Source organism: Varroa destructor, unplaced genomic scaffold (assembly GCF_002443255.2).
Source record: "Varroa destructor unplaced genomic scaffold, Vdes_3.0 BEIS01000004.1, whole genome shotgun sequence".
NCBI lineage: Eukaryota > Metazoa > Arthropoda > Arachnida > Mesostigmata > Varroidae > Varroa > Varroa destructor.
In genome coordinates, this window is record NW_019211457.1 from 12833298 (window position 1) to 12859226 (window position 25929).

Genomic DNA, 25929 nt, shown 5'->3' on the forward strand with positions numbered 1-25929 from the left:
GAGATTATCATTGGTTCTGAATCGATTCACATACGATCAACCAGCAAATATCGAAGGCGTCACGTATCCCTTTACCTGTCTTTGGACCTCTGTTTTGCTGCGGATAGGTGTTGTTGTTGTGTATTATCGTGTTTTAAGAGCGTGACAGGAAGTACCAGTTTCGGGTGCCTTTCGTCATAAGGACTAGTACCACTGCGGGATCCACGGCAGTGGATTCGGTTCTTGCCGGGGAGACATCGCTGGCTAATTCGGTCTTCTAGAAGTTGAGTTTTTTTTCTAAAAGTTGTAATTGGCTGCTTCGAGCTCAATTGCTGCTGCTTCGAGGGCTGCCTTACATTCATCGTCCCAGCGGGAGGCGACCGATGCTACAGAAGCCACGCTTCCAGCCGACGGGGGAGCAGACCCGAAAGAGATCTCGGAGCCACTGGAACAGCAACGAATTATTATTACACGCGGAGACTCATAGGAAGATACTTTTTGTTTCGGGAACTGTCACATACGTATTCTTTTCCAATAACTCATCCAAGCGTTGAGTAATGATGAATTTATTAGTTTCGAAACCTGTTTTATGCTAAATTACAAATGTAGTTTTCTTATTCATTGTCCCCAGATTGTAAATAAGACCATTGTGCCGCTTCTCTGAATACCTGCTATCCATATTTTTTCGTCCGTTTAATTAACCGTCAGGGTATCACCGATCGATATACTTTGCTATCATTTATCGATAACCTTAATGGTAGGTTATTCAGAGCTTGATTCGACTATGCCTGTATAACTAACTATATGACCACCACAAGGTTCCGCTTGTTGGGTTGCGTAATCAAACAGGAATTAGACAGGAGCGTTTCTGTGCGTGTGTGTGTGTGTATGTGTGAATGTGTCTGTGTGTGTGTTTGTGCCTGTGTCTCTGTGCATGGTTTCCTGATACCAACCAGATCACAGGTATATAGCTGGTCAGAAATCTGTATTTCAAGCGATAAAAGCCTCCCCAGCAATGGTTCGGTAACGGAAGTACTCATTTTGTCGTGTCCAAATATTTCTGGTCGCAACAAAAGCATTATTGCTACTGAGGCAGCTTTTTAAGCAAGCGCTCTTTATTATCGTTATTACGATTACCAATACGATTATCAAAACCCATCAACAACAACACCAGCAACAACGTACTAAACGTTAGCTCTGATATCTATAATAGGACATGTCTGCCTCAACTGAAAAGATCGAATGTCGGAAGAATTTAGAAATAAGTATCTTAAATTACTCATGAGTCGTGCAGTAAGGGCCCTGTTTAGCATTTAGTTTTCCAGTGATCAATAATAATAATGATAGTCATAAAGGTGCCTTTGATAAAATGCTGCTGAAGTAAACACTTTCAAGTTTTCAATTTGTCAAGCGCATTTTTGTTCGGTCAAAATTATTCGATACAAATCATCATATTTAAACCTGACGTAAGGTATTTATATCTGGATTCAATCATTGGAAAATAAGAACTTATCTGTATTGTATAAATATACAAATTCTACATACAGATAAGTTTAATAATATATATATATATATATATATATATATTGCTAGAATCGGTGCATCGAACATTGCATTTTGTCTAATATGGTGACGACACGAGTTATCGTATCATTTGACATTGTTCCAGTGTACATCCTCATTTTAAAATTACACCTCAACTATAGTCTTTCAACGAGTTTATGCTGTACGTGTTCGACGAAGGTGTACAAGTAGATAATAGAATTACAAATATCGTTAACCTTTTTTAAGAAATAAATTTTCACATATTCTCATATTTGTAACTCTTTTTATATATAAAAAATTATATTGCACACGATAGCGTCTAAGTGAACTGTCAGCATTATGTGGTTGTTAAAGTGTGAAGATCTCAGCTCTCTGTGGAAGTATTTAGCCACCAAACTTCGGGACGCAATATAGCGTAAATCTCTAAAACAAGTTTTCAATAAGCGTAAACAATATACGCGTCTGAGCAGAGATCTGACCAAGTTATTGTACGTGTCCCAATGAAGCGTCTCATGAATTGTATGTTATAAAAATTTCAAACTCCCTGGTTGGACTTGTCGTTGTCTCGAAGAGCCCATGAAGCTTAGAGCCGTCCATACGCAAGCTATCCGCTACAGTGTGCTGTCATTTCGTTATGCGGTACAAGAAAGATATGGACTCCTGAATACGAATCACACTCTTATTGACTTCAGGTGTTTTTTTTACACATTTAAACCAGTCTGTAACCAGCACCTGATTAGTTCGTTTGGACAAAGTCAAGTGATAAAATCAAATCTATGGTTGGTATGCAGAACCCACACCTGACCCGTGCTTTTTTCACCTTTATCAAGCCCCGGAACAAGTTTACGTAACGCTTGTAGCTTAGTCAGAGCTCAAAGATGTACGTTTAATAGGAATGTAGCATTCTATCATAATGACTAAAACCAGTGATCTGATTTAGATCGAATAACTGTAGAGTATAACACTTCCTATATAACCTAATAATTGTTAAAAATAATGTCCATTCAAATCTGTGTGATGCTGTTCCTTTGCTGCTTAAAAACTATACTAACCAGTTTACGGTGCCAACACCTGGTTGAGTGCTAGCTGCTTGAATTACAGGCTCGTTGTTTCCTGTCAGTACAACGTATTGCTGGTGCCGATTTTCCATTGCCTGTGGAGATGAACCCGATGCCAGACTCGACTCTAGCACAGGCAGCGCTGGTATAGAAGCCTCAATTTGGCAGGACGTCGGCTCAAGATGGCATGCCGCATGTTCTAATTGACCTGATTCTATGCGGACACCCGATGCGTCTAGATGCTGGTGATTCGCAGCTTGCACAGCCAGGCCATTTTGTTCTAGATGGTGTGTCACCTCCAACGAGGTGGCATCCAATGGACTAGCACGTTGTTGCTCCAAATGTGTCCTGTCCATCGACGTTTCTGACCTCACCTTGTTTCCAGACATCAGACTGGCTCCGTCTTCAGAAGAATCATGACTCGGTGACCGATCTATTGAGAGCGAAACATGATCTGTCTGTTCATCTAAACCGATTAGAGTAGTTTGCTCATCAAGGTGGTGGTCAATTGGCTGGTGAGGTGAGGAACCTCCAGCACTCGTTGGTGGAGACAAGCACCCCATGCTCGCCGCGCTGTTGCAGACACCACCTCCTCCTCCGTCTGACGTTACCAGAGATGCACCGTTACCAACCTTAGTAACACGTCCGGCCATATTCTGGACGACAGCTCTAGGGAGGATTAGCCTGGTCCCGGACGTATTTTCGTGACTAGAAGCGCCATGCGGGGTGGAAATCTGCGCCGGCTGCACCGAATGATCGAGCCGATCGCCCGTCGAAGTGCAGATGACCTCAGTGCTTGTGCTAATCGATGTTGAGCCTGTCGTTGAGGAAACGGTACTGATTGTTGTTGTAGTTGCCATAGCACATTGAGTAGACGACGAAGGTGAAGCATCATTGGTGAAACAACAATTATCCCACCAAACGTCACCAGTTATCCCAGCGTCGTCGGTTTCGCTTACTCCACTCGATGCCGGAGCAGCCACAAGTTCCACTGGAAAAATAAACAACAACGTTATGATAAAGATCCAAAAGTAGCAATGTCAGCTATGCAGAGTAAGTTGGCGAATATAATTTCAATATATCCGTACTTTAGTAATATTGAAATAAAAAATCACATAGATTAGAGCAGTGAAACGATATTGGTTGATCTGCCCTTTCCGTGCTGGCAGACCCTGTTCGACCATTTGTTTGATGGCTTTCACTTGTAGTGTTCATACAATAAAATCAACCTGCGATACTTCCGCAATTATCACGTAGTCGATTGACCTGCTGTTCATTCAACGTTCGTAAATCACAGTTCAAAATGACCTGAGTTTAAGCTATGGTTGCGCTTTTGCTTCGTTTATGGTAAACTGCCACAGATACCTATACTCTGTGCTAACGTACTATAAGTTCGCATTAAGCTCCACTCACTTTATACCTCCGGGTCTGTCGAGTACCGGTAGTTCCTACAGTTAGGTGCCGGGGAGCAGCAATTTAAATGCGACTCAGTAGTCTTTTTGCGCCTTTCACTACAGTTGCGTCAACATGTAGCACTACCGAATGCCGGCCTTGTAATTGCATCTTTCTATGTATGGACCCCTAGTTAGCAAATCCAACCTAACCTAAGCCAGTATAACAATAGCTCCGCGACACGCGGCATAGTGTACGCCGAAGTAGACAATTTTCGGTCACGAATACCGCGAACACCGTGATTACGGTGTTTGCACCAGCATGCCGCAAAAAAAACTGCTATATACACTACAACACATTTGTACGCCAGCTTTGATTACACGTTTAAAGGTTGTGTAATGTGTTTGAAAGTATTGCGTCTTCGGACTCGCTGCAAATCCACCGGATCAATGCAAAAGACGCGCGCCTTACCCAACGTTCTGTGTTCCTTTTGCAACGACTGTATTGCAAGTACTGATAATATGGCTTGATTTGCACCAATTGTTACTCATCGCAGATGCGAGTGCGCCAAGGCTATGCGTTTTTCGACTTCGGCGGATTTGGCAAAAAACAAATCGCTTTGCAACGAGGAAAGTAAGCCATTCTCTTATACCGCCTCGATAAAGAGAAAAAAAAGTCCTTAAAAACTAGATACAGTAGTCGAAACAATGGCTGTAAGTCCTTGACATCTTCTGCAACAAAACTTATCGCCATTCGGACCTGGAAACATCCGACGAAGAATATAAAATTCAAAAAGCTCACTAGCTACTTATGTGTAATCGTATCGCACAAGCATGTACTTCGGAAATTCTCAGCAAAAACTGCTTGGAGTTGAGGTTACTTGATGTAAGTTCTTTTTGCTGGTGGCAGCAATAGCTCGAAAAATCGAATATAATCGCAACTACATCCTAGCGCCTAATGGATGTGTGCCGTCTTCCGAGTCGTCCAGGGATCCCTATATCTCGTTACCAGGCGCCCAGTACCAACAAGCATGAGTCGACTGGAAGACCAAACTTTAACGGAGACAAGCGATTTCGTAACAACGCCGTCGAATGCGGATCGACGCAGGCGAGAAAAAACCATTTTATAGTTAAAAAAGCATTTTATAGTTCACTTAAAAACTCATGTACCCTTTAGTACAATTGGATTCTTCGTGTCCTAAGGGATATACTGTACTATCCGTTCTGCAGTCATTTGTGCCAAGGATCGTCAGAGAATCGAGATTCAGTTAACCTATTTCTGATAGCAGTGCTCTCCAAGACAATCGCGCGTCGGCGTGTGTTATTAGCTTAAATATAATTCCACAATAATATTCTTATTTGTGTGATGTGGAGTTATTTTTTAAGATATTAGATTTTGTCTTTCCACAGCTGTAATACAGCAGTAGATGGACGACGTCTAACTACTGTTGTTCTTTCTGCATGTCTTCATCCAGACTGGCAGACAGACACCTGCTCGACGATTCGTCACAACGGTTTTTTCTCGAAATATTGATCCAATATATTGGTGATAGTTCTAGAATGCTCAAAACGTGCCCTACGTGGCTATATGAACTCGTCTAAAATGACGCCTAGATTTAACCTACAACAGCGTCTTTACTCTGTCGATGGCTCACTGCCACTCTCCGCATACAAGTGCAATGCAGTCTCATTATATCTTTCTGATCATCTGACCAACCCTTCGTAAAATAAGGGCCGGCAATATTGAATCGGGTAGTCGATAATGGAAGGTTGCTAGATTTAATCTATTACCTATTTGCATTCATTCGTTGCTATTTGTTTCGACAACCCTCTACTACTTAACATGCAAAAGTTCTAAGAAAACTATATGAATCATATCAAGGCTACGTGCCTTCAATGACAAGCAAAGAGATACATCTCTATGAATACGATTCACACAAATAAATCGTGCTTTTAACCTCGCTAAGACCAGCAATCTGTCGTTTTCCCTTTTTCACAAGAGCTAACACTAATAATAATAATAACAATAGACAAATTATTCTATGATTTCCGCAAACGGAACATTAAAATAAGGCCAGATGAGCACAGAAAAGTGGAGCACGAGCTCCGGTAGAGTTTAAGGCCAGCCCCACCCAGCCGAAGATTGGTCCCTTGATGTTGTAGTGGATAGGCCTATCCTGATTCGGGTGAACGTGACGGGGTCAAACAGAAGCAGAGGGCGAAGCGGATCTGACCTTCACTTCCAAGTGTGTGCTCTACCCCGAGACAGCTGAGTAACCACCGTTGCGTAAACCAATGCATGTACATCTGGTATGCTCATTTCATATTGGCGCTTGGCACCACGCCATTTGTCATAACGAATCAACCAGCGGATCAGTTTGATACAATGGTTGTCACCAATTTAAGAGAGCCTTGCTTTCCAATTTCCTAGATACATAATCATCGTGCCACAGCTTAATCACACGAATAGACTTTATAAAATATATAGGTAGAGGAAATTATCGATTTGCAAATATTAAGATACCAACATTAGCACAATTTATACCTACAATTCAAAAACTGGCTTTATTTGAAAACCATATAATATTTTAATAAAAGCTTCCCGGATACTTGACATTGTTAACAACAAAAACATTTCGATAACATATGCTTCAATCTTAATAAAGCATCCGACGAAGCCACTCTTTTTAATATCATTAAGGAGAAATGACGCACACAAATACGGGCATTGTGTCTTTTAGCTGAATAAAAAAGAACCACCCGGTCAAAAAAAAATCCGCAATGACGCAACGGTTCAGTCTACCCATATCGAGTGCCCTAGGATATAATTTTTGCCCTTCTGATTTTTGGTTCACGAGAAATATTAAACTAGGGGTGTTTCATATAAACTCCGTCTTTGGCACGAAAAAACTTGATACGAAAATTTATGATACAGCGAGCCAATGCTCTCGATAAACTTTCAGACGACGTATTAACAATTAAGTGTTCATATCAGATCCAGAAAATGCCGTTTCGTGTGCTGAGTACTTCCCATATTTTGAAAGGAATCCCTGAAAAAAAATCCGTTTCCAGTTTTATTAAGGCGTTATGATGTCCCCCCATCTTTATGTTCGCTCATGTGTAATAAATTGTGGCGTCGTGTTTACCCACAATCAATCAAGCTGCTTCCACTATAAGGTGACGCCGAACCTGAACTCATCTTGAAACAAAGTAGTATCATTTCATACAAATGCTCAAGTGATAGAAAGGTTACGCGTTATACATAATTTTTTTGACACTTACGTAAATAATCTTCATAGGGCCAATTGTTTTTATCTCTTAAGTATTAAGGATGAGGTATTCGTTCGTTTTAGAATTGCTAAATAGTGCCAGCTATATCAAAGCATTAACTTATGCACCCTGTAAACTAATTTGCTTTTGTCTCAAATTTTTGAAGCTTTTCGTATGGGCGGAGTTGGTAAAAATGATCACACAGGCCGCATGGCCAAATTGTTATTCGTTTACTTAAAGGAGTTTTGGCTTGATTCAACATTATGAGAAGCTGATTTCATATAGATTTTATATAGAGAAGACTACGTTGTACGTCATTATTTGACGTAAAATAAGCGAGCGATATTTCCGAATTTCAGTTTAGAAGGAATAAGTTAATATACTAGGCCCAAACGCAGGTAGCACTTACCAGTAGCCGTCGTTGCACCCGCCTGTGTTGGGTCCTGAGTAGCATCCTGACTGGGAGGTTCTACTTGGTGCAAGGTAATTAGTGGATGAGCATTTGCCGATTGAAGTAGAGCAGCAGCTGTTGAAGGCACTGCACACGTTTCCAGGGAGCCTACAGCTCCCTCGAGTAACGGAACCTCACCTGTTGGTGCCTGCTGGACGATTGCCTAAATAAGACCATGAACCGCCAATAATGCACGTGCAGTATATTAAGCAAGTGTCAACCCTGTAATGTTACCCCCACCTGTCCAATAATCAACAAATATTTTTCAAAAACCTTACCTCAAATACCCCGTCGGCACTTGTGGTAACCTCAACCACCTCCAGTTGCTCAAAATTATGTAATTGTTGTAACTGCTGAAGCTGGTGTAACTCGAGGGAGTCTCCCTCGGATAGGATCCATGACAAGTCAACTGCCTTCAAAGCTCCGCAACAGTCGAGCGTTGCTAGACTGCTCATTGCTTGCTCCATCTCCTGACCTGTCAGATACGTTACATATCAATTTGTACAAAACAGATATCAATTAACGTGCCTAAAATAAATCCATGATAGTTAGGCGGGAAATTTTAAAAGTCGTAACAAATTTGCTCACAGACTCTTATAGTCCCCATTTCTTCATCTTTATTTTCGTCAACCGACGACTTACTTAGTTTACTGGGATACCTAATCATAACATTCTTTTTAAATCTATCGGTTACCATTTTAGTAAAATGTTGAGGTGTGTATACAAAGTATTATCAAGGATCGTCAGTCCAGGCATTCTACAGTCATTACGGAGATGTCGATCAATAACAAAATCTACTTTCCAGATATCTACATCAACCAGCGAGTCGGAGACCTGCTGTTTTTATAGGCAAATATTAATAAAGCAGAAAAATTGTGAAATCCGTTGAATTATTAATTTGCATTTTCCTAGTCGCATCCTGTACTGTATTTTTGGTAGACCCAAATATCTGTGTTTGTAGGCTTGAACCTTTTCATTGAATGCTCGATATTTTAGACGAGCTAACTTGCGTATGCGGTCTCTAGTTGTACATTTAACATTTCAGTAATTGCTAAAAAGTGGTTTCACGGATCTCTGCTTCTCTACACAAGAGGTCAACGATCGTTTTCATTGTATACAAGTGTTTGGAAACTGTAGCCCATTACTGATTGGCTGGAAACATTTCTAGTCACGTTTCTGTTCTTCTTCTATTTATTTATAACATCATGAAAACAACTAACTCCTTGAAATAAGCAGCCAGCGTATTATTGTACGAGTATGGGTCCAGCCATAAGTTCGCAGCTACCTATGTGTTTAAGTGGTCCAGTGAACGAAGCAAGCATGTTGCTAGTCAACGCAAAGAAAATTACATTAGGGTTAACGATTACAGTACTGTCTATGAAAAACCGATGCATGGTGGAAAAATCTTACATTGTACAGGCGGATAGAACGTTGAAGAAGTGTGAGCAATCACCGTAACAATAACAACGAAATGTATGTACAAGATAGCAAAAGACATCATACAAAAAGCCGAAGTTAATAACGCATAGTTATTCAGTAACAAACAAAATGCTGTTGTATTTCAGGGCAGAATCCGTATCTACCAGAAACAAAGCTTTTTATTGATTTGATGTAATTGCCGCAACCATAACGTATCGTAATGAGTAAACTCTCTCTGAGGATACTCACTCTGAATTGTTGGCTCAGCTTCAATGACAAGTTGATGTTGTTGTGTAGATTGATTTAGCTCTGACTGCCCCTGCTGTAAGGGTGTAAGGTGCATCTGTTGTTGTTGTTGTTGAAGTTGCTGTTGTACGTAGTTTACTATGCCACTAAGGTTGACCAACTGTTGTTGCGGTTTCTGGCTAAGAATGGTCGAAGGCGAATGAACGGACGCGGGTGCGAAGTTACAGAGTCCACTGGCTTGCGCCGACGCCTGAGAGCCAGCACCTTGTAGTGAAGGAAATGAGGGAAGAGGAGAGATTGTTGTTGCTGACGAAATTGAATCGGATCCGATGACAGACGATGCTGGCGTTAGCGAAGGGGATTTCGTGAGGACGTCTTGCATAACCACACCATTGCTAGGAGCGCGTACAATATGAGCGCCTTCCTTCTAGAAAAGGAGAGCGGACAAATTGTCAATTAGCAGAAATGCAATGGGATCCAAATACATCTAAGCTTTGTTTTCAAATTTCGCTCAACTGTCGTCACAACAGGACTTATCCGCGAGAGAAAGCTCTCTTCATCTTCAGATACACAAAAAAGGCCAGTAGAAGTCCTTTCACAGAACAGGTACGCCTTTAATTAGCAAATTACTATTTTGCGGGCTTTTGCAGAGATTTGTACAATTCGGCATTGGGATTATGTCGTGAAGTGTTTAATGATGCTTTAAGCATCGCTGGTGTGTATAGGACGGTAGGTGGCTTAATTTCTATATGCCTCTTGAAACCGCCTATTAATTAGATTGTACTGAAAATATCTCCTTGATTAAAACTCTCTCATGAGCCTTAAATAATTCGTCCTTCTTTTATATATTGCTCGTTCTAATGTCAATAAAATTCTATTGTGTTCTTGAATTGATTATGTTCTCCTATGATATTGACTCACCCTTTGAATGAGCTGAACTACCTTTGGCGAAATACCGAGTGTAGTACCCCGAAATTCGATAGATTTTTTCTTGGCGTGAGGCCGACCTGTGAGGGTGCCTCCCGCACTTGCACTACCATTAGGTGGAGCTTTCCGCTTCTTAAATGAACCGTCTCCAGCCAGCGATCCTGCTTCCGGGTCTAACCGCCAAAAGCCACCTTTTCCTGGCTCATCCTTGCGCCGTGGGACTTTGATGAAGCATTTGTTTAGTGAGAGGTTATGCCGAATTGAGTTCTGAAGTCAAATAAAAAGGACGTCTTGTTAGAAACGGCCTCATTTGCTCTGACATGTTTAAAACGTTTCATTGCTTTCTTATATCGTGTCACATTTCCAATTTGGATTAGATACCTAGAAACTTAATTCGAAAGTCCTTTCCTTCCTTATGAAGCGTCTTAATTATTTATCTATAAGTTGCTATCTTTGCTTTAAAAAATTAAATGGAATCACAGTTTGTTAGGTTGAAATTGATAGATACGAACTAAAACATTTTAACATATATACTCAATGTTTCATCTTTGTGTTTGCTTACCAGACCATTCGATACGTTTTGGAAACGGTAAATAAGGATATTATATATATATATATATATATATATATATAATGTTTTCGCTTCGGATGGCTAAGTACGCCACTAACCTGCCATCCGGGGTCCGCTGTCCGATAATATTTAAAGTTTTCACGTATCCACGCATAAATTGCAGATAGAGTCATCTTATTGGCATTCGCCTGTTTTCGCAGGGAAACAATTGTCGATTATTGTAAATTCGGCATATGTTTAAATTCACGTTTATGTACGCTCTCTTTACAATGTTCCCCTCTTATTGAATTCTTTTTTATTTGTAATTGAATAAAAAAAGCATCTTTCTGCATGTAATATACAACTAACTGGACTACAGTCGCACGGTACTTCATTATAGTCTTTCTATGCCTCCGTATCGAAACAGTTAAAAAGACGCTATCTCTTCGGTTATGTATGTCGTCGTATTGTCAGTGCTTCATTGTACAATAACTCTTAAAAGCAACATGTATACAACATTGTACAGCATCAAAGATCGCGTACCTGCATCGCCATACAGATGAGCGTCGCGTATGAAAATGGTGGTTTCACTGAATCGTCGTTGGCAAAGTCTATTGCTACGGGTGGGGGTCGCTTCTTAGAATAGCTTACGTTGCCATTTGTACCCATACTTGTACCTGAGTTACTGCTACCATTACAATTGCTATTCGACGAAGCTGGACTGGCGGTTGATCGTTGGCAGCTGGATATCAGATTGGCAATACTCTTGCAGGTGCCAGCTGAGGATTCGCTCGGCGTTTGTCGACGACCGCATGGCGAAGCCACGTCAGATGCGACGGGGGATACTTCGAACGGAATCTGTAAAAACCGAATTGTGCATTCCAAAGGACAGAAGTAACCTTTAAAATCAATCATATATATTTTCAGACGTTCACAGCGTTCCGATCTCTATTTTCCGCTTTTATTTTTATAGGATTTTTTAAATGGTTCTTAACCGACCATTTGTGTGACAAATTACAGTTAAGTTTATGGACACCACATTTACTTTTTGTTGACAGAAAGAATACATGCTGGGTAAACGTATCATCACCCTCTCATCGGCTTGAAGTCAAATAGAGTGAATCGAACCTAGGTAAAAAGAGTCCCAGAAAAAGGTATCTAAAACCGCCGATATAAAAATAAAAAATCTTACCGGACTTGCTGGTGGTGTTGGCGGCGTAGGGGATGAGGATCCTATGCGAGCCATGATGTTCAAGTTCTGCAGCCAGGCAAGACTCGTCAGGGCATCATCCGCGCACCCAACAGTTGCGGGCCCAGGCAGCTCAGCATTCATCAGCATCGTCGTTGCTAATGCCATGCTTCTGCCTCCCGTAAGACAGGAGGAGACGTCTCGATTAATCGACTTTAATAGCCGCTTTGGCCAATGATGTGAATCCAACGGTAGAAACGGCACAACTTATATCGTTACTTATAAAGGCAGGTACGTCACTGTTAAAACAAGTGGGCAACACAAATTAAATTTTTTTTTTAATTAGCAAATAGAAAGCTATTCTATATATAATTTTTCGAAGTCGAAACTGGCCAAAAAAACTTTCTTCAACTTTATACTACACAATACGTATTTTCTTGTGACGCATATTCTATGTTGCCTCAATAAGCCTTCACGAGGAAGCGTTAGAAGGGTTCTAGATTGCGACGTAGTGAGTGTGTTAAAAAAAATCTTGGAAACAAGAAGGCGATCTAGCATGTGATTAGTTTGCACGATAAGATGGCATTCTCTTTTTATCGCCCCAATGAAAAGCGATGACCAATCATTTATCAGTAAAGCCCTAATTTACAATTGATCAAAAAGCGAGGTGTACCTTCGCCATCTTTCTCCCTTATATACCGACGAGTTCCAAATAAGCAAGGGAAGTAAAAAGTTCTAACCTACGTCTCAGGTTTGTCCGCAATCATGGTATGTCGCCTGAGAACACGTACCTAACCAACGATGAGCGGTACATTCTCATAGCGCGTTTTAAAAACCGATTTAATTCGGTCCAGTTTTTCAAGCTGAGCCAACAATAAATATTCCCACAGTACCTGGATTCCGTAAGAAGTCACCGATGCCATTTTATCTTCGAACGGGTCAACACCATTAGTAAGGAACGTCTGAAAAAAGCTCGTACACCCACGCGTGTCACCATCATTCAGCCTACTCTGTTGGTGATGTGCTCTGCAAAGGCTTGGCCGTTCATAAATGAAATCATGCCCAAGTGCTTGAAGTTGGTTACGTACTTCAAAGCTCTTCTGCCTACATGAAGGATGTTGATAGCAGCAAGGTGACCTTCGCGGCGAAACATCATGATCTCCGTCTTGTCTATATTGATCATAATGTTTTACTCACTTATAACAAAGGTTTTGCGAAAGCTCGCTGAATATGAAACCAACTCCTTCCAAAGACTATAAGATCATTAGCATAAACCAGCGTTTTTATGTTTTCTGCTGGGTTTTAAACAAGGAAAAGCAGTGGGCTCAGATTATGACCCTTTGTTGCGCCAGTCAATTAGTTCAACGGTCCGAACTGGACCATTCGATCATCTATGCTAACCCAATTTTCTTGTAAAGTTTTTATGAGCAGATGCGCCATGCTCTGAGAAACTCTGTATTGTGCGAGCTTTACTGAAATCTCTTCTCGGCACGCCAGATCAAATGTCTATTTAAAACCCATGAACACGGCGCAGAACGCCTGTTTCGATCGATGACAGACAGAATACATTTGCTAATGTAAGCGCCTTGCACGAAATCCGTGCTGTTCAATCAGGATACATGGACAAGCTCCCAGAAATCTAATCAGACGTCGTGTGATGAGATACGCAAGATGCTCGTAGCCACAGCTGTTTCTCTGAATTGTCCTTCCTGAAAATATGTTGTCCGGATTACCTTTTCCTTGGATATGACATTTAAGTGGGCGTCACTCTGTGTCGTTGGCAAGCGTCGATGTTGTAAGCAGCCACTGGATAGACTTCTTTGTCGGCCGTACTCCTCAAGCGTTTATTGCGGACCAGGTCTGGTTCTACTGGCTTGTTCAATCAAAGCTACTCCGTTGAACGCAAAGCCTTAAGCACAGAGAATTTCGATCCCGGCATTTCGCGGATCAAGGATGTTCATTCATTTCACACACCGCCATTTGGAGTACTCAATTAGCACCATGAAACTAATTGGACATGATACTGATCCCTTCTTGTGTAGTCATTTATCTAGTTTTCTTCCTACTCGTAACACTAACTTGTTCTCTTGCAGCGGAAGGTACTGTCAGCTATCTTTTCAGGGCAGTTATAGAACAGTTTCATTGCTGGGTGACGCCTAGTCGGTTTTCTTGTCTGGCACAATGTAGCAGAAATCAGCTTACAACTCGTATTCAAGCACGGACGACGTGATGCGACCTCGGATAAGTTGCAGACAATATTAGCACTTTAGTAAAAATCTTGGTATAAATATCGATGTCTAAGTAGCGTGAAATAGGGAACAGAGTTCTTACTTTACGACTGAGTTAGCTTAAATGCAAAATCCTAGGTAGGTTAACGTTTCCTCATTTCGGCGAGTTGTTTCTCGCCAGAGAAGCGGTTCGGCTCCGACAGGTATATCTCAAAGTGCACCGCTTGCTTAGTAGATTGTTCTTTCTGATCTCACTGAGTTCTTCCCGTTGGCGAGTTCGACGCGATCATGTCAGTTACCGATTTAACCTCCAACGTAGGCGTGTCACCTCCGGAAAATAGACGGTTTCTGGAATCACTGAGCAGATTCAGTAATGCGCCCATACAAGAGTCGCTCGGGAGGGCTTGTTACCCCTTGTATTTAGCTTGCTGCCAATTACTAAAGAAAAGCCATACTAACATATTTTTGCCTTAGAACAAGTTTGGTAATGCAGGTATTTAAAAAAAAGACCAGCGTCTAAAAGGCAAAAACATTGTTTGCGTACCTTCACAGACATTAAATAAGTAGTATAACAAAATCTGCTTTCGTTTGTAGCGAACGTAAGTACGAGAAAAAATATTTCTATGAAATCTCCCTATCCTAAATTTTTTTAAACGTCTTAGAAGTTTACCCATTAGAGAATAATGGAAACTGAAACAGCTCTTCATCTGCCATAGTGCTTTATATCTCTGGGTTTTCAGCTCCTTCAATAATCGCTACTGTAATCTATGGTCCGGCTAATTTTGGCCGCTGTAGGCACAGTATTGTAGATCGGGATAGGCGTTGGTGGTGTAAAAAATCGTAACGTCCCGTCTCACAATATTATTATGGATTACTTTTGATGCTCGATGTCCTGACAGCATGGCGCGAGCACTGTTATGACTAGATCCCAGCTTGGGTTCTTTTATTGGAAAATTCAGGCAAATCGTCTTTCGTCATATTGTGGTGAATTGTAACTGATAACTGCGGATAGAGATTACTTCGGTGCGACAGTATGTTGATAACACAGAAATTACATCTTACATCGTTGGCGATCGTACCAAAAGATAATGCTCCTTCCGTGAGTGCTTCTAATCTGCATTATATTTGGACTTTTTAGGCCAAAACCTGCACACCTGCTATAAAGGGTGCAGTAAAGGCGACATTCCAGTGGCACTTAGGACAGGTGCGCTTTTTAGAGCTTTTTGAGATACGAGAATATTGCGTGATCACAATTTGGACACAACCGAGTTCCTACTCTAAAACGCACAGCTTTCGGAAAATGACACTCTTGTGACGTGTCGAGCAGCGTCTTGTCCGACCCTATTTTGCATTCTATGGATGAAAGATTGGCCTCAGTCATTCCAACTACGATTCAAAGCAACAGATTACGCATATCGTTTGAAGAAACTGTCTCCAAGGACTACGACCGTTATTTTCATTGCTATTGAATCCAACAACTTACATAACCGATCAGTTCGCACGCACGTGCTTGATTCAGGTACACAAAATGCACATGTAGTTGTATTTACGGCGTGAGGTAGATAGCCTTAAACCGTATATATATATATATATATCATGACTAGTGTGCTTTTGATACACCATGACAAAGCGTTGCTTGGAGTCATTAAGCAAGCTACAGCCTACAGCGAAGACTGAAGGAAAGTAAACTACAATATTTTACAATCGGGAACCCAATCGGATCCGGATATATAATACTTAAAAACAAAGCATTCGCTCGCCATAAAGTATTCAAATCGTAGAAATCTTTAACATTCAGTGTCAGCTATGCAGGACTTTGAGGAGCAGCTATTTGGCGCGGAATAAGAACCTAGAACACCAATACATCAACGTGTCGCGTATATATGGTCGTTATTGGCTTTTACATACGTATAACGGGTCGCAATCTTTCTATTTAGGTGTTTAGAAAAGGCAGCGGGATAGGGGAGCAGCTATTATTCCTATTCAGCTCATTGACTCACTTTTAAGCAGTCGGCGTATAAAACCTCTGGGCCTGTGGTGTCCTGCTTGAAATGAGGCTGGCCAACGCTCTGTCTGTAACAGGGTCAATTTTTCCGTTCTAAAGTTAGCTTTACCTCTACTCAAGCGATATGCTTCTTTTTCGCAGCCCAAATAACTAGAACTTATTTACTACCCATTTAACTAGAATTAACAATTTGATATTTACCAGAATTAATACGTTTTATCTACAATGGTCCAATCCAGCACGCTTCCTCCAAATACTTGCTTAAAAGTGCCTAGAAAATGACCGAATCACGCTTCAATATAATTTATTGAACCCTTTCTTGTACCGTTACGAATTGCCTATATATTATTTGAACCCACTTTACTTTTCAGAGTGCATCCGAAAATCTAACAATAGGCAATGATTATCGCTTGCGCTGTCCCAGTTGCCCTATTCGGCCTCTTCGCTCGCATCGGTGGTTATCGATTTAGACAACTAGTCCGAAAGTTGATTTTTTTGTGATCACGGGTACGTGCGGTGTAATTAAATTTTCTGTGAATATCAAACATATACACGATAATATGACGGCTACAACGATCTGTGCCTTATACATAACCACACGATTTTCGGCACATATACTTCTGACACAAGACTTAACCTTAGTTACTAGTCGTTACGGACTATAATTATCATCGGATCTGAGTTAGCTTCGTCTGTTGCCTGGCAAACTGGAGACTCGCGTATGTAACCCCTGCCCTGCCCTACCGGGCAAAACTGCCCTTTCTATCCCGGCAGGAGCGAGGGAAAAAATGAGCTCGACAACACACAGATCCGAGAGTTCGGTCCGCGAAGGAAGCTGGCAGGCCATTGGTCGAGCGCAGACCAATGGCCAATGAGTTTTCCAGGGGCCCCGCCCCTTTCACAATAGGTGCACTCTCCTGCTCCTAAAATAACGCGCTCTACAGCTATTATCTCTCTCTCTCTCTCTCTCGCCAGAGTACACTCGCATGCTAAGGCTCAAGCTCCAGCTAAACTGTTAGCCCTACTTTTATCGGCCGCCAGGCGGTTCTCGCAGGACAGGTATGATGCTAGATCCGATACTGATACTTTTGCTGCTTGAATCTGTAACAACATCACTACACAGAGTGCAGCGAAGTCGCACCGAAACTGACCAGGGTCCCAATTCGGAGTTAGATCCATCAGTAAGTTCATGTTCCACATTTTATGAAGACGTCCGTAAGCGATAAGTAAACAAAATTTTAATTCATAATCCAAAGTCAAACTATCCCTCTTAGGAAAGTCTACGATATTTGTTTTTATGAAGTAAACTCAAAAAGGACAAAATATAGATGGCAGTTCCTGTACTGCTAACACATGCTTCTTGACGTCTACTGACTGGGCTAGTTTTACTGTATGTTGCCATCATGTCTCAGATATGAGTAGAACTTGATAAATTAATTTAAATCGATCAGTCAATCTTCTGCATGTTCGGAAATTCGTCGACAATAATGGGATAGGCGAATTGTTGAAGTGAGATTTGCATAACGCAACGTACAGTGGTACGGTACTGTTAACACAAGAGCTTTCTGAAGAACAGTTGCAGCTCCCCTTCGTGAAGGTATTATAACCTTACCTGATGATTGGAATCATCTTTGCTACATTTCTATTAAAAATATAGATAAATATAACATTCGTAATACACAAGACTTGGCTTCATATTACGCGACTTAGATAATGGTACAGAACTGCTAGCACAACTAGAGATTATCGAGGTAGGGATGAAAAATTTTGCCTACTTGTTGATATTTAGTAAGGTGTGATATTGGTCGCCGATCGGGATTAGGCTTACTTGGTTCACCTGCTATATGGGTCGACCTGATCAACAATAACGGAATCACATCTTTAAGCAAAGAATTACATTGTGTGAATTAATACATTGCTTACATACAAATTTGGATCCGGAGTGCCGAAGTTAGAACGCATACATATACAAAGCCTTGTTGAATAATCGATTAAGTATGAGATCGCGTAGCGTGCGATTCCTTGCTGCCGTCTAATTCACGACTAAATATATAAGGATTTACAACGCTCCGCGAATTCGATTGCACCCAGTAAAATACAGGCGAGCAAATCATGTTGTTCCTCATTTTACCTCATTGCATGCTGAGCCCTTGCGATCAATCTTGGTAATAATCAATAGGTAGCTTCAGTACTCAAGATGATCGATAACTTTCTTTCACCAATCGGCTGATGTCTGAGGAATTCACTTGAAGCAATTGCTGATAGGAGCGACCTACAGGCAATTTTCGCGGAAAGAGGCAATTTTTATGCAGGATACCGAATTAAAGTATTTGGAACACAGCAAATCTATCAACAAAAAGAAAATCTTAGAATGCTACTATAGTGTATGCTCCCTAACTTGCTCCAGCATTGTAGAAGGTTCAAAACAACAATAACGCATTCGTGTGCGACTGTGAATTACCTTCCCAGCCCTATTCGTTAATCGTTTCCCGTTACAACGTAATCGAATAGATGCGACGATTGAAACTGCTTTTTGAAGCCTTGTCGTTTTCGTTAGCGCTGCTTATGTTTCAGCAGTATCAGTAGTGAGTGACAAATCATAACAGGATCGTTGGAGCAGCCAGCAAAAACAGATGGCGAGAGGGCCAAATGAAGGGACGGCTACCACGGCCACCGCATGCACGGGTTCCTGTTGCCGCTGCTGATTTGCTTGCTCCTATTATATGTACAATGCTGCTTGCTGTGTGTTGTTATATAGCAATATCACTGATATAAGCCTACCCCGCTTTTCGTGCCTCAGTCAGGAGGTTGTTTTGGCAGGCAGCGCTGGTTGATCGCACAGCGTGGACCGACCTACCGAACGGCCGGCCAGGAGCAATTTGCACGCCCAACGGAGCGAATCGGTTATGCTGAAACACCGCGCCTACGGCATCCACTCCGCGCGGAGCCTGAGTCTCTTGCCTTAGGTTCCCTACGTTTGCCCGGTTCGGGCTTCGACAGGGAGTTCTCGCTAAGGCCAAAGGCCGAGCGGACGCGACGCGTTATCAGCCAAAATGTGCATTCGTGTCAGTCGCCTTTACTGGACAGGAGGAGAAAAGCCATGTTTGGTATCTGAGTAACGCTGCCACAATTCGACTGGATGGCTATTGTTAGACGATTACAATATAGTGCACTATCAGGTTCACAGATTTTTTTCTAGTTATTTTGATAGTAATTAGACCTAGTTACCACAAAACTGTTAAAACTGTAAAACCAAGCAACATCAGCGTATTTTTTTTCTACGCTGCTTGTGTAACCTGTTCAGTAGAAGGAAATATTTCACCTATATAAACGTGTCCGGCTTTTTTTCTTCACAATAAATAGTATGTGACTAAGTTGCCTGCTGCAGGTCCAGTGTTTGTTTAATACTGAATATAGGCACACATAATAGATTTAGATCGAATATTATATAGTATAGTGTTGAATAAAAACTATAGGGATAAATGGTGAGTTTCCCGGAAACCTAAACAAGCTGAACAACGTAGATGGATAATATGTGCAAAGGAACGTGCGTCAATTTGTGTTAATTAAATATTTCAATAGTACAATGCTTCGATGTACATACAAATGATGCCGAAAACATGTATTTTACAGAGTTCTTGATGAAGATTAACATTGGTGAGTCCGTACAAAACATCACTTAGTCATTGTCACATAGCGCCCTGAAAAGCTTGCTTAAAAATGGCTTCGTTTAAAAACAGTATATCAGTCACCTCTGTGAAGTAGACTACAAGTTAATGACAGACGACTCAATAAAAGGGGTGCAGGTTAATTCTTATGTCCGATTACACTATTTTTACAATTTTTTTTTTTAACTTTTCTTCAGTTAATCTGAAGTCACTTTAATTAGTTCACGAACACTGCACTAAATTTTTTTTATTTCAAAAAGTGCGACTAACATTTATATATAAAGCTGGCTACATCACCTGAATCGACAACACCTCAGTCTGAATCTTGGTTTGAGTTAAAGATGCCTATATCTCTAAGTTTAACAGGCAATCATTTTAGTACTGCACCAAGGCGGGGACAGGGGAATTATGCCTAAAAGATGTATTAAGCAAAACCAATATAATAGTCAGTTGCTTGTTACCGTAGACAGCTATAAGCACTGCTCAAAAATAGCGAAAACAAATGCATAACATAACTACATTCGAAGACAAGCACGAAGAAGTCGACCTTGTCTTCATGTACTATGTAACAGACAGGTCACAGTCTTGCAGCGCGTTCACAGCGAGGGAGCGCTATTTGGCTTTCAGTACGGCAAGTTCGGCGAAGTATTCTAAATTCCTCGAAGTGACTGTCCGCTTCGTACCACAAAGTTCTCTGTTTGGCTGATAGTACTCGTATATCCTTAACAGCCACGCATCAAGAGATGACTTCATTGCGCGCTGTTCACCATAAGTGTCTAGGGACGAAAGACATATTGGTCTCATACAACTACCACTTCTGCTACAGGTACTGAGGCGTGTATCGCGTGTCGTTCATCCTCTATTGTGGCGCCTTTTTTTATCGACAGTTGATAAGAGAGGTAAGAGGCGGGAATTGTTGCTGGCCGCGGAGCAGATGTTTCCCCTGTCTATCAGAAGAGTCGCACCATTTAGCTAAATCGATTTATGGCACAGGTAGAATGGCTCCACTTCGATTGTTCAACAGTGTCGCAATAGATCGAACCACTTCCGCTTACTGGACCATCGTCTACTTCAAAAAAGACGAACGCATTGAAGAAACGGGTTAGAAAAGGAAGACGCTTTATGCTGACAAACGCTCGTCACCACCAGCCATTTACTTAATTAGCGGCGGTACAGCTTTGTAACGTCGTATGTTTTTCCATACTCGATTAGTAAATTCAGTTCACTTTGTGCCATCAGTCCTTTCCTCCTCGGTATTTTTTCGACTTTTCAGCGAGTTTTATACAGACGAGTTGGTTTCCTTTATCACGTCATGCATTTTTATTCTATAGATTTTCTTGCCTAAAACTTTCTGCGGGAAGGGCAAACAAATCTCGTACAAAATAAGCTAGCATTAGCCACAAGAAAGACTTCTTATCAATAGTCAAATATACATCTACTAAACATACATCATACTACTACAGCGTCGATTAAAAGTTAACCAGGTAGAAAATTAATCGGTTAGGACGATCAACGTAAACGTGTAGAAGGAACATTTATAACATACAGCAGTAGCGTTCATTGGGCTACAGTTGCCATTGAATTTAATCAAAATTGAATTCAACCGTTTTAGCGCGTAGCTCAGAAATAGGTTTATTTGTTTGAGCATTGCAATGCTTCGACAAAAGGTCGCTGATAATATTCGAAACAAAAACACCGACCGGATCGGAACCAACGTCATTCTTCGAGCCTTCTGAGTTCTGTGTCCGAGACTGTCGGAGCTTAAGCTGGCAAGCGGATCGATATAGAGCTAGCTGCTCGGTGTACTGCACAATGCGTCTGTGTATTCCGCAGCGACAATCCCCAGTCGGCTGTTGTTAGGACGTGGAAATCCATATAGTATCCGAGCTGCTTTCTCTCTGCTATGCTAGTTCTATCTGAACTATAGCCTAATAACCTACAAGAGCAGTAACTAGATAGGAGAACAGCATATGTACCGCTCGCTAGTGCGAAAGGGGAGTTGGTAAAAGCAACTAACTTTGCAGGGGCCGTGAAACTCGGCGGAAAATGGAAAGGGTGGTATAGAGTCAGCAGCAGGAGTGGTAATATAGCACAGATCTGCCTTGGTCTGTTCACAGCGACTAATAAAGCTAAGCCAATGCTCCTTTTTTGCTTACCGCTGCAGTTAGACGATTACTGCTATTGGCAGAGGCTTCTTGTAGGTCCGTAGCCAACACTACTTCATAGTCACGAGATGCTTACGAGGGCGTTCGATGCGGGTGGCATCGATTCGTCGTCGGAAGCTAGTGGCAGGCCGATAGAGGCCGTAGAGGTAACGTCAACGTTGCCACACTTCGATATAATAGATGCTGATCCTCGGCGTAGAGAGAAAGGGAGGTTACATCAACGTGGGGCGCAGTTATTGCAGTAGTAGCGACATCTATACTCTATTTTAGGGATACGTAGGGAGCGGTACATAGATAGGAACTGTGTTGTGGAGGGTGTTGTCTTCTTTTTCGTTCCTTTGGACTATTTGTGTTTATCTCCGCGGGCTCCCATGAGATCGAATAGAAATGCGATGATTTTATCCCGCTGCATAATGGCACGAAAATAGCTATTAGAAGTAACCAGAGTCATTGGGTTTCACTGTCGTTAACTTTCACCCTCGAGCACCAAAAGCATTCCATAAGGAATACGAAATACGAGTAATTGACTACTGATAACGAAAAAACGGCGGGCGACCTCGAAATAAAATATAAATACAATTTTCTGGCTTAGAATGGCTTAGAAAACGACGTTCTCTATTTCTTTGTGTGAACAAGAATGGTTCAGTAGTCAAACAACTTGGCTGGCCCATTACGAAACCAATTTATAATTCAAATAAAAATCTACCGTACTCTTAGTCCGTAAAAACTAACTTAAAAAATATTACTGATAAAATATTTACTACTTCGTCAGAAGCCTATACAATAATAAAATAACCAGAAGATGCAGCGGACTAGTTATGCGCGCAAAAGGGCAGCAGCCCCTATCATTTCAACAAATGATAAAATAATCGTTTGCACTTTTAAAAAAGCAAATTTTATTGATTTAGTCTAAAATAAAAATTGCTTTATATGTACTTTAAATCTATGCCCCGAATTCGTTCAGTGTAACGTTGGTAATTAACGTTTCGTTCTGCATGTTGAATCTTTGAATAAGTCATATATGCAAAGGTGAATAGGAATTTTACTTTGATATTAGACCATCAAAAAGTCGGACGGTAATCTGTTTGCCCCAGCGTACAATTAAAGGTTGTGTTCAATTCAATTCAACATACTAATTGGCATCGTGTACGCTTTATAAACATTGTTTTACCATTTGCTTAAGTTTCTATTCTGCAAATAGTTCTATATTTTCAAAATAAATAACTAAAACATTCTGCAAAATATTTCAGCTATTTATCATTATACATATCGTACATTTCCTATGCAAATCAGGTGTTTGTGTCTCGCTCTCCGAGGCTTCTTTTCTCTGCGCTTCATCTTCAAGTCATGGATAGAGGTTCGGATTTTGGAGGGAACGCCCCTTTATACTCAACGCCAGCTGAACAATCTTCCAAGCCGCTGCTCTGCAGGAAACATCAGGCCTTTAACGTGGAGCTTGCAGCAGCAGCTGAGAATGCCATATACAGTCAGTCTTTCTTCCTGTCCTTGTCCTAAGGCGGTCGCTCTCTACCTTGTATTAGAACGAACGCAACGCCTTCGACAACCCGTCAGACATCTCGTAGATCTGGGTGGGCGGAGTGCAGGAACGTGCCCAAAAACTGGCATAATAAGATATCTAGACCACATGGAAATGGCTACACGCAGCTGAGACGAGCGGTGTATTTTATAAAAACTGAATTAGCAAAATTGATAGCTTCTATAATATTAAATACGAGGAGCAAGTTATTTTTTAAAGCTGTTTTTGCTCTCCGTATAGCATGTAGCACACGAAAATAGTCGAAGCTCAAATGTTCTTCAAGTTCTAATTTTGCATGATGATCAATACAAATCATGTGCAAGCATATTGGAAGCTATTCCGGCGGTAGATTTCCTACACGAATGTCCCAACTCATATCTGGAAGGATATCGAATTATAGTGGTATAAGGAGTTAATTTAGCAATATAATATCTTAATAATAAATCAGAGTCTTGGCGCTTAATATTTCTACCACAGTTTCGAGTGATTGCGAGTCTTTTGCATATATTATACGCCTGTACAAAATAAGTGCAATGTACATATATGTGTTACGAGTTGCGGAAGGATAACACATTCAAACTGTACAGCCGGAACGCCATGCAAAAGGCCAGTACCGGAAAAATGTAGATGCGCGATTATGGCGTCTAACAAAAATATACCCTCATGTAAAATGAACGGAAACACAAGTTGTTTCAGTGTTATAGTAATACTAACAACTGATTTAAACGACGAAGAAAATTCAATCTGCCACTAAAATATGTATGTAGTATCATATTCAAAGATACTATGTATAATAAACGCCGCAACTTTTGTGTTCAGCTATATAAAAAGCTTGCTGTTTCTAAGGGGTTTCATCTGCTGGCAGGGTTATCCAATTGATTAATATTACTGTTAATTGCGGGAGATTCAACTGGTTAGTCAAATCGTCAACGCCGAGATACAACATTTCCTTTCCTACAACACTTTTTCCTTTATATCTATCAGCGACGTAAATACCTAGGCCAACCTATCGTACAGGAGATGCTGCCGCCTGGCTTCAATATCAAACCCTTTTCGATATCTAACAAACCGATCTGTAATGTAGTCGGAACGTTGAATCGATGATAACAAACACCAAATTGAATTAATCATCTATTCTCGTAACCTAGTGGCCACTTTTACTAAAAAAAATATGGAATAACTATGTTATATGTGCGATACGCATGTGTGTATTTTCGCTGTACAAAAGTGTTTTTGGCTCGATTCGAACGCATGAGGTATACGTGTCTGACATCAGATTATAACCACCGAAAAAAGGCATTTAGTAACCCAACAGAGTCACTCTCGAATTTTCCTTCATCCAACATGCTTATCTCAAACGATGAACTCAACGCATCTACGGCGTGCTTTGAATGTGTAATCAAGCTGGAGACTCTAACGGTGCCGCGATTCGTAACACGGGGACATTACAATCCTGGAGGAGAAATCTCATGGAAGCAATCTGATCTCTAATCGGGCCGAGCTTCAAATATACGAGAAAAATACTCATGGTGTTTTCGTTTTCCCGCTGTCGACTTTTAGCTTATTGCAGGGCTTGTATTTGCGGACGATATCCGAAAATGTAAGTAGTATACTTAGTTTAAGCGACAGCATGCTTTGCCTCTAATTCGATCGCTGGAGCAATTTCGAATGCTCGTTCCTCTTTTGGAAAAATAATCTAAGTCCTTTGAGAGCAGAAACGCTGACAGAAAGCTGTGTAGAGTCGGGATGTGTCTTTCAATATTGAGGTGCTAGTAGAATTATATGCCAGTTATTTTGCTGTGAGAAGAACTATCTCTCTATGTGTAATGGGCATTGAGTGGAGTGCCCATCGACCCCTCATTCCATTCCGCATACTATACAGGCCTTTGTATTGTCTCTCCCGTAATCTGCCACAGTAGGATTTGACATATGCAACTATTCCGGCCTAATTAGATTCGAACCAGCTTCGATTGTCTCTCAGTGTCTAGGAAAGATATACTAATATAATAAACGAATTTCGACTTGGTTTAATTTGGCATAATAAAATGGCACAAGTTTAATTTGTATAGTGTTAAACGTTGATCTGCTTATGCACTAGACATACGATGCATAGAGTTGTGGAAATTTTTTCCTGTAAAGAGAGCATGAAGTCTGTCTGATCCGCTTGGAACCAACGGTATCGAAGAAATTTGTGACACGTTTGCGGGTGACTGTTTCACGCCGTATGTATTCAGTAAAAAAGCCACGGAAACTTTTGCTTGAGATAGCCTTTTCATTATTACCTTGCAAACAAATCACGCT

At 41.1% G+C, this 25929-nt stretch overlaps 1 protein-coding gene across 18 annotated transcripts in view; it reads right to left on the reverse strand.

The window, feature by feature from the left end:
- Positions 1–254: 254 nt before the first annotated feature.
- LOC111249611 (uncharacterized) overlaps positions 255–25929 on the reverse strand; it is a 57372-nt gene continuing 31697 nt past the window's right edge. For 8 of the 18 annotated variants that reach the window (XM_086988112.1, XM_086988113.1, XM_086988111.1 and 5 more), the window contains 10 exons: positions 12919–24006; positions 12029–12324; positions 11380–11694; positions 10956–11045; positions 10281–10553; positions 9363–9786; positions 7973–8169; positions 7653–7857; positions 2577–3573; positions 255–424 (listed from right to left, as the gene is read on the reverse strand). In XM_086988112.1, the coding sequence (XP_086844238.1) occupies positions 277–424; positions 2577–3573; positions 7653–7857; positions 7973–8169; positions 9363–9786; positions 10281–10553; positions 10956–11045; positions 11380–11694; positions 12029–12193 (2814 nt within the window). In that variant the 5' untranslated portion in view covers positions 12194–12324; positions 12919–24006 and the 3' untranslated portion in view covers positions 255–276. The remainder of the gene's footprint in view (positions 425–2576; positions 3574–7652; positions 7858–7972; positions 8170–9362; positions 9787–10280; positions 10554–10955; positions 11046–11379; positions 11695–12028; positions 12325–12918; positions 24007–25929) is intronic. The other 10 variants (XM_086988114.1, XM_086988110.1, XM_086988109.1 and 7 more) reach the window with 7 other exon arrangements.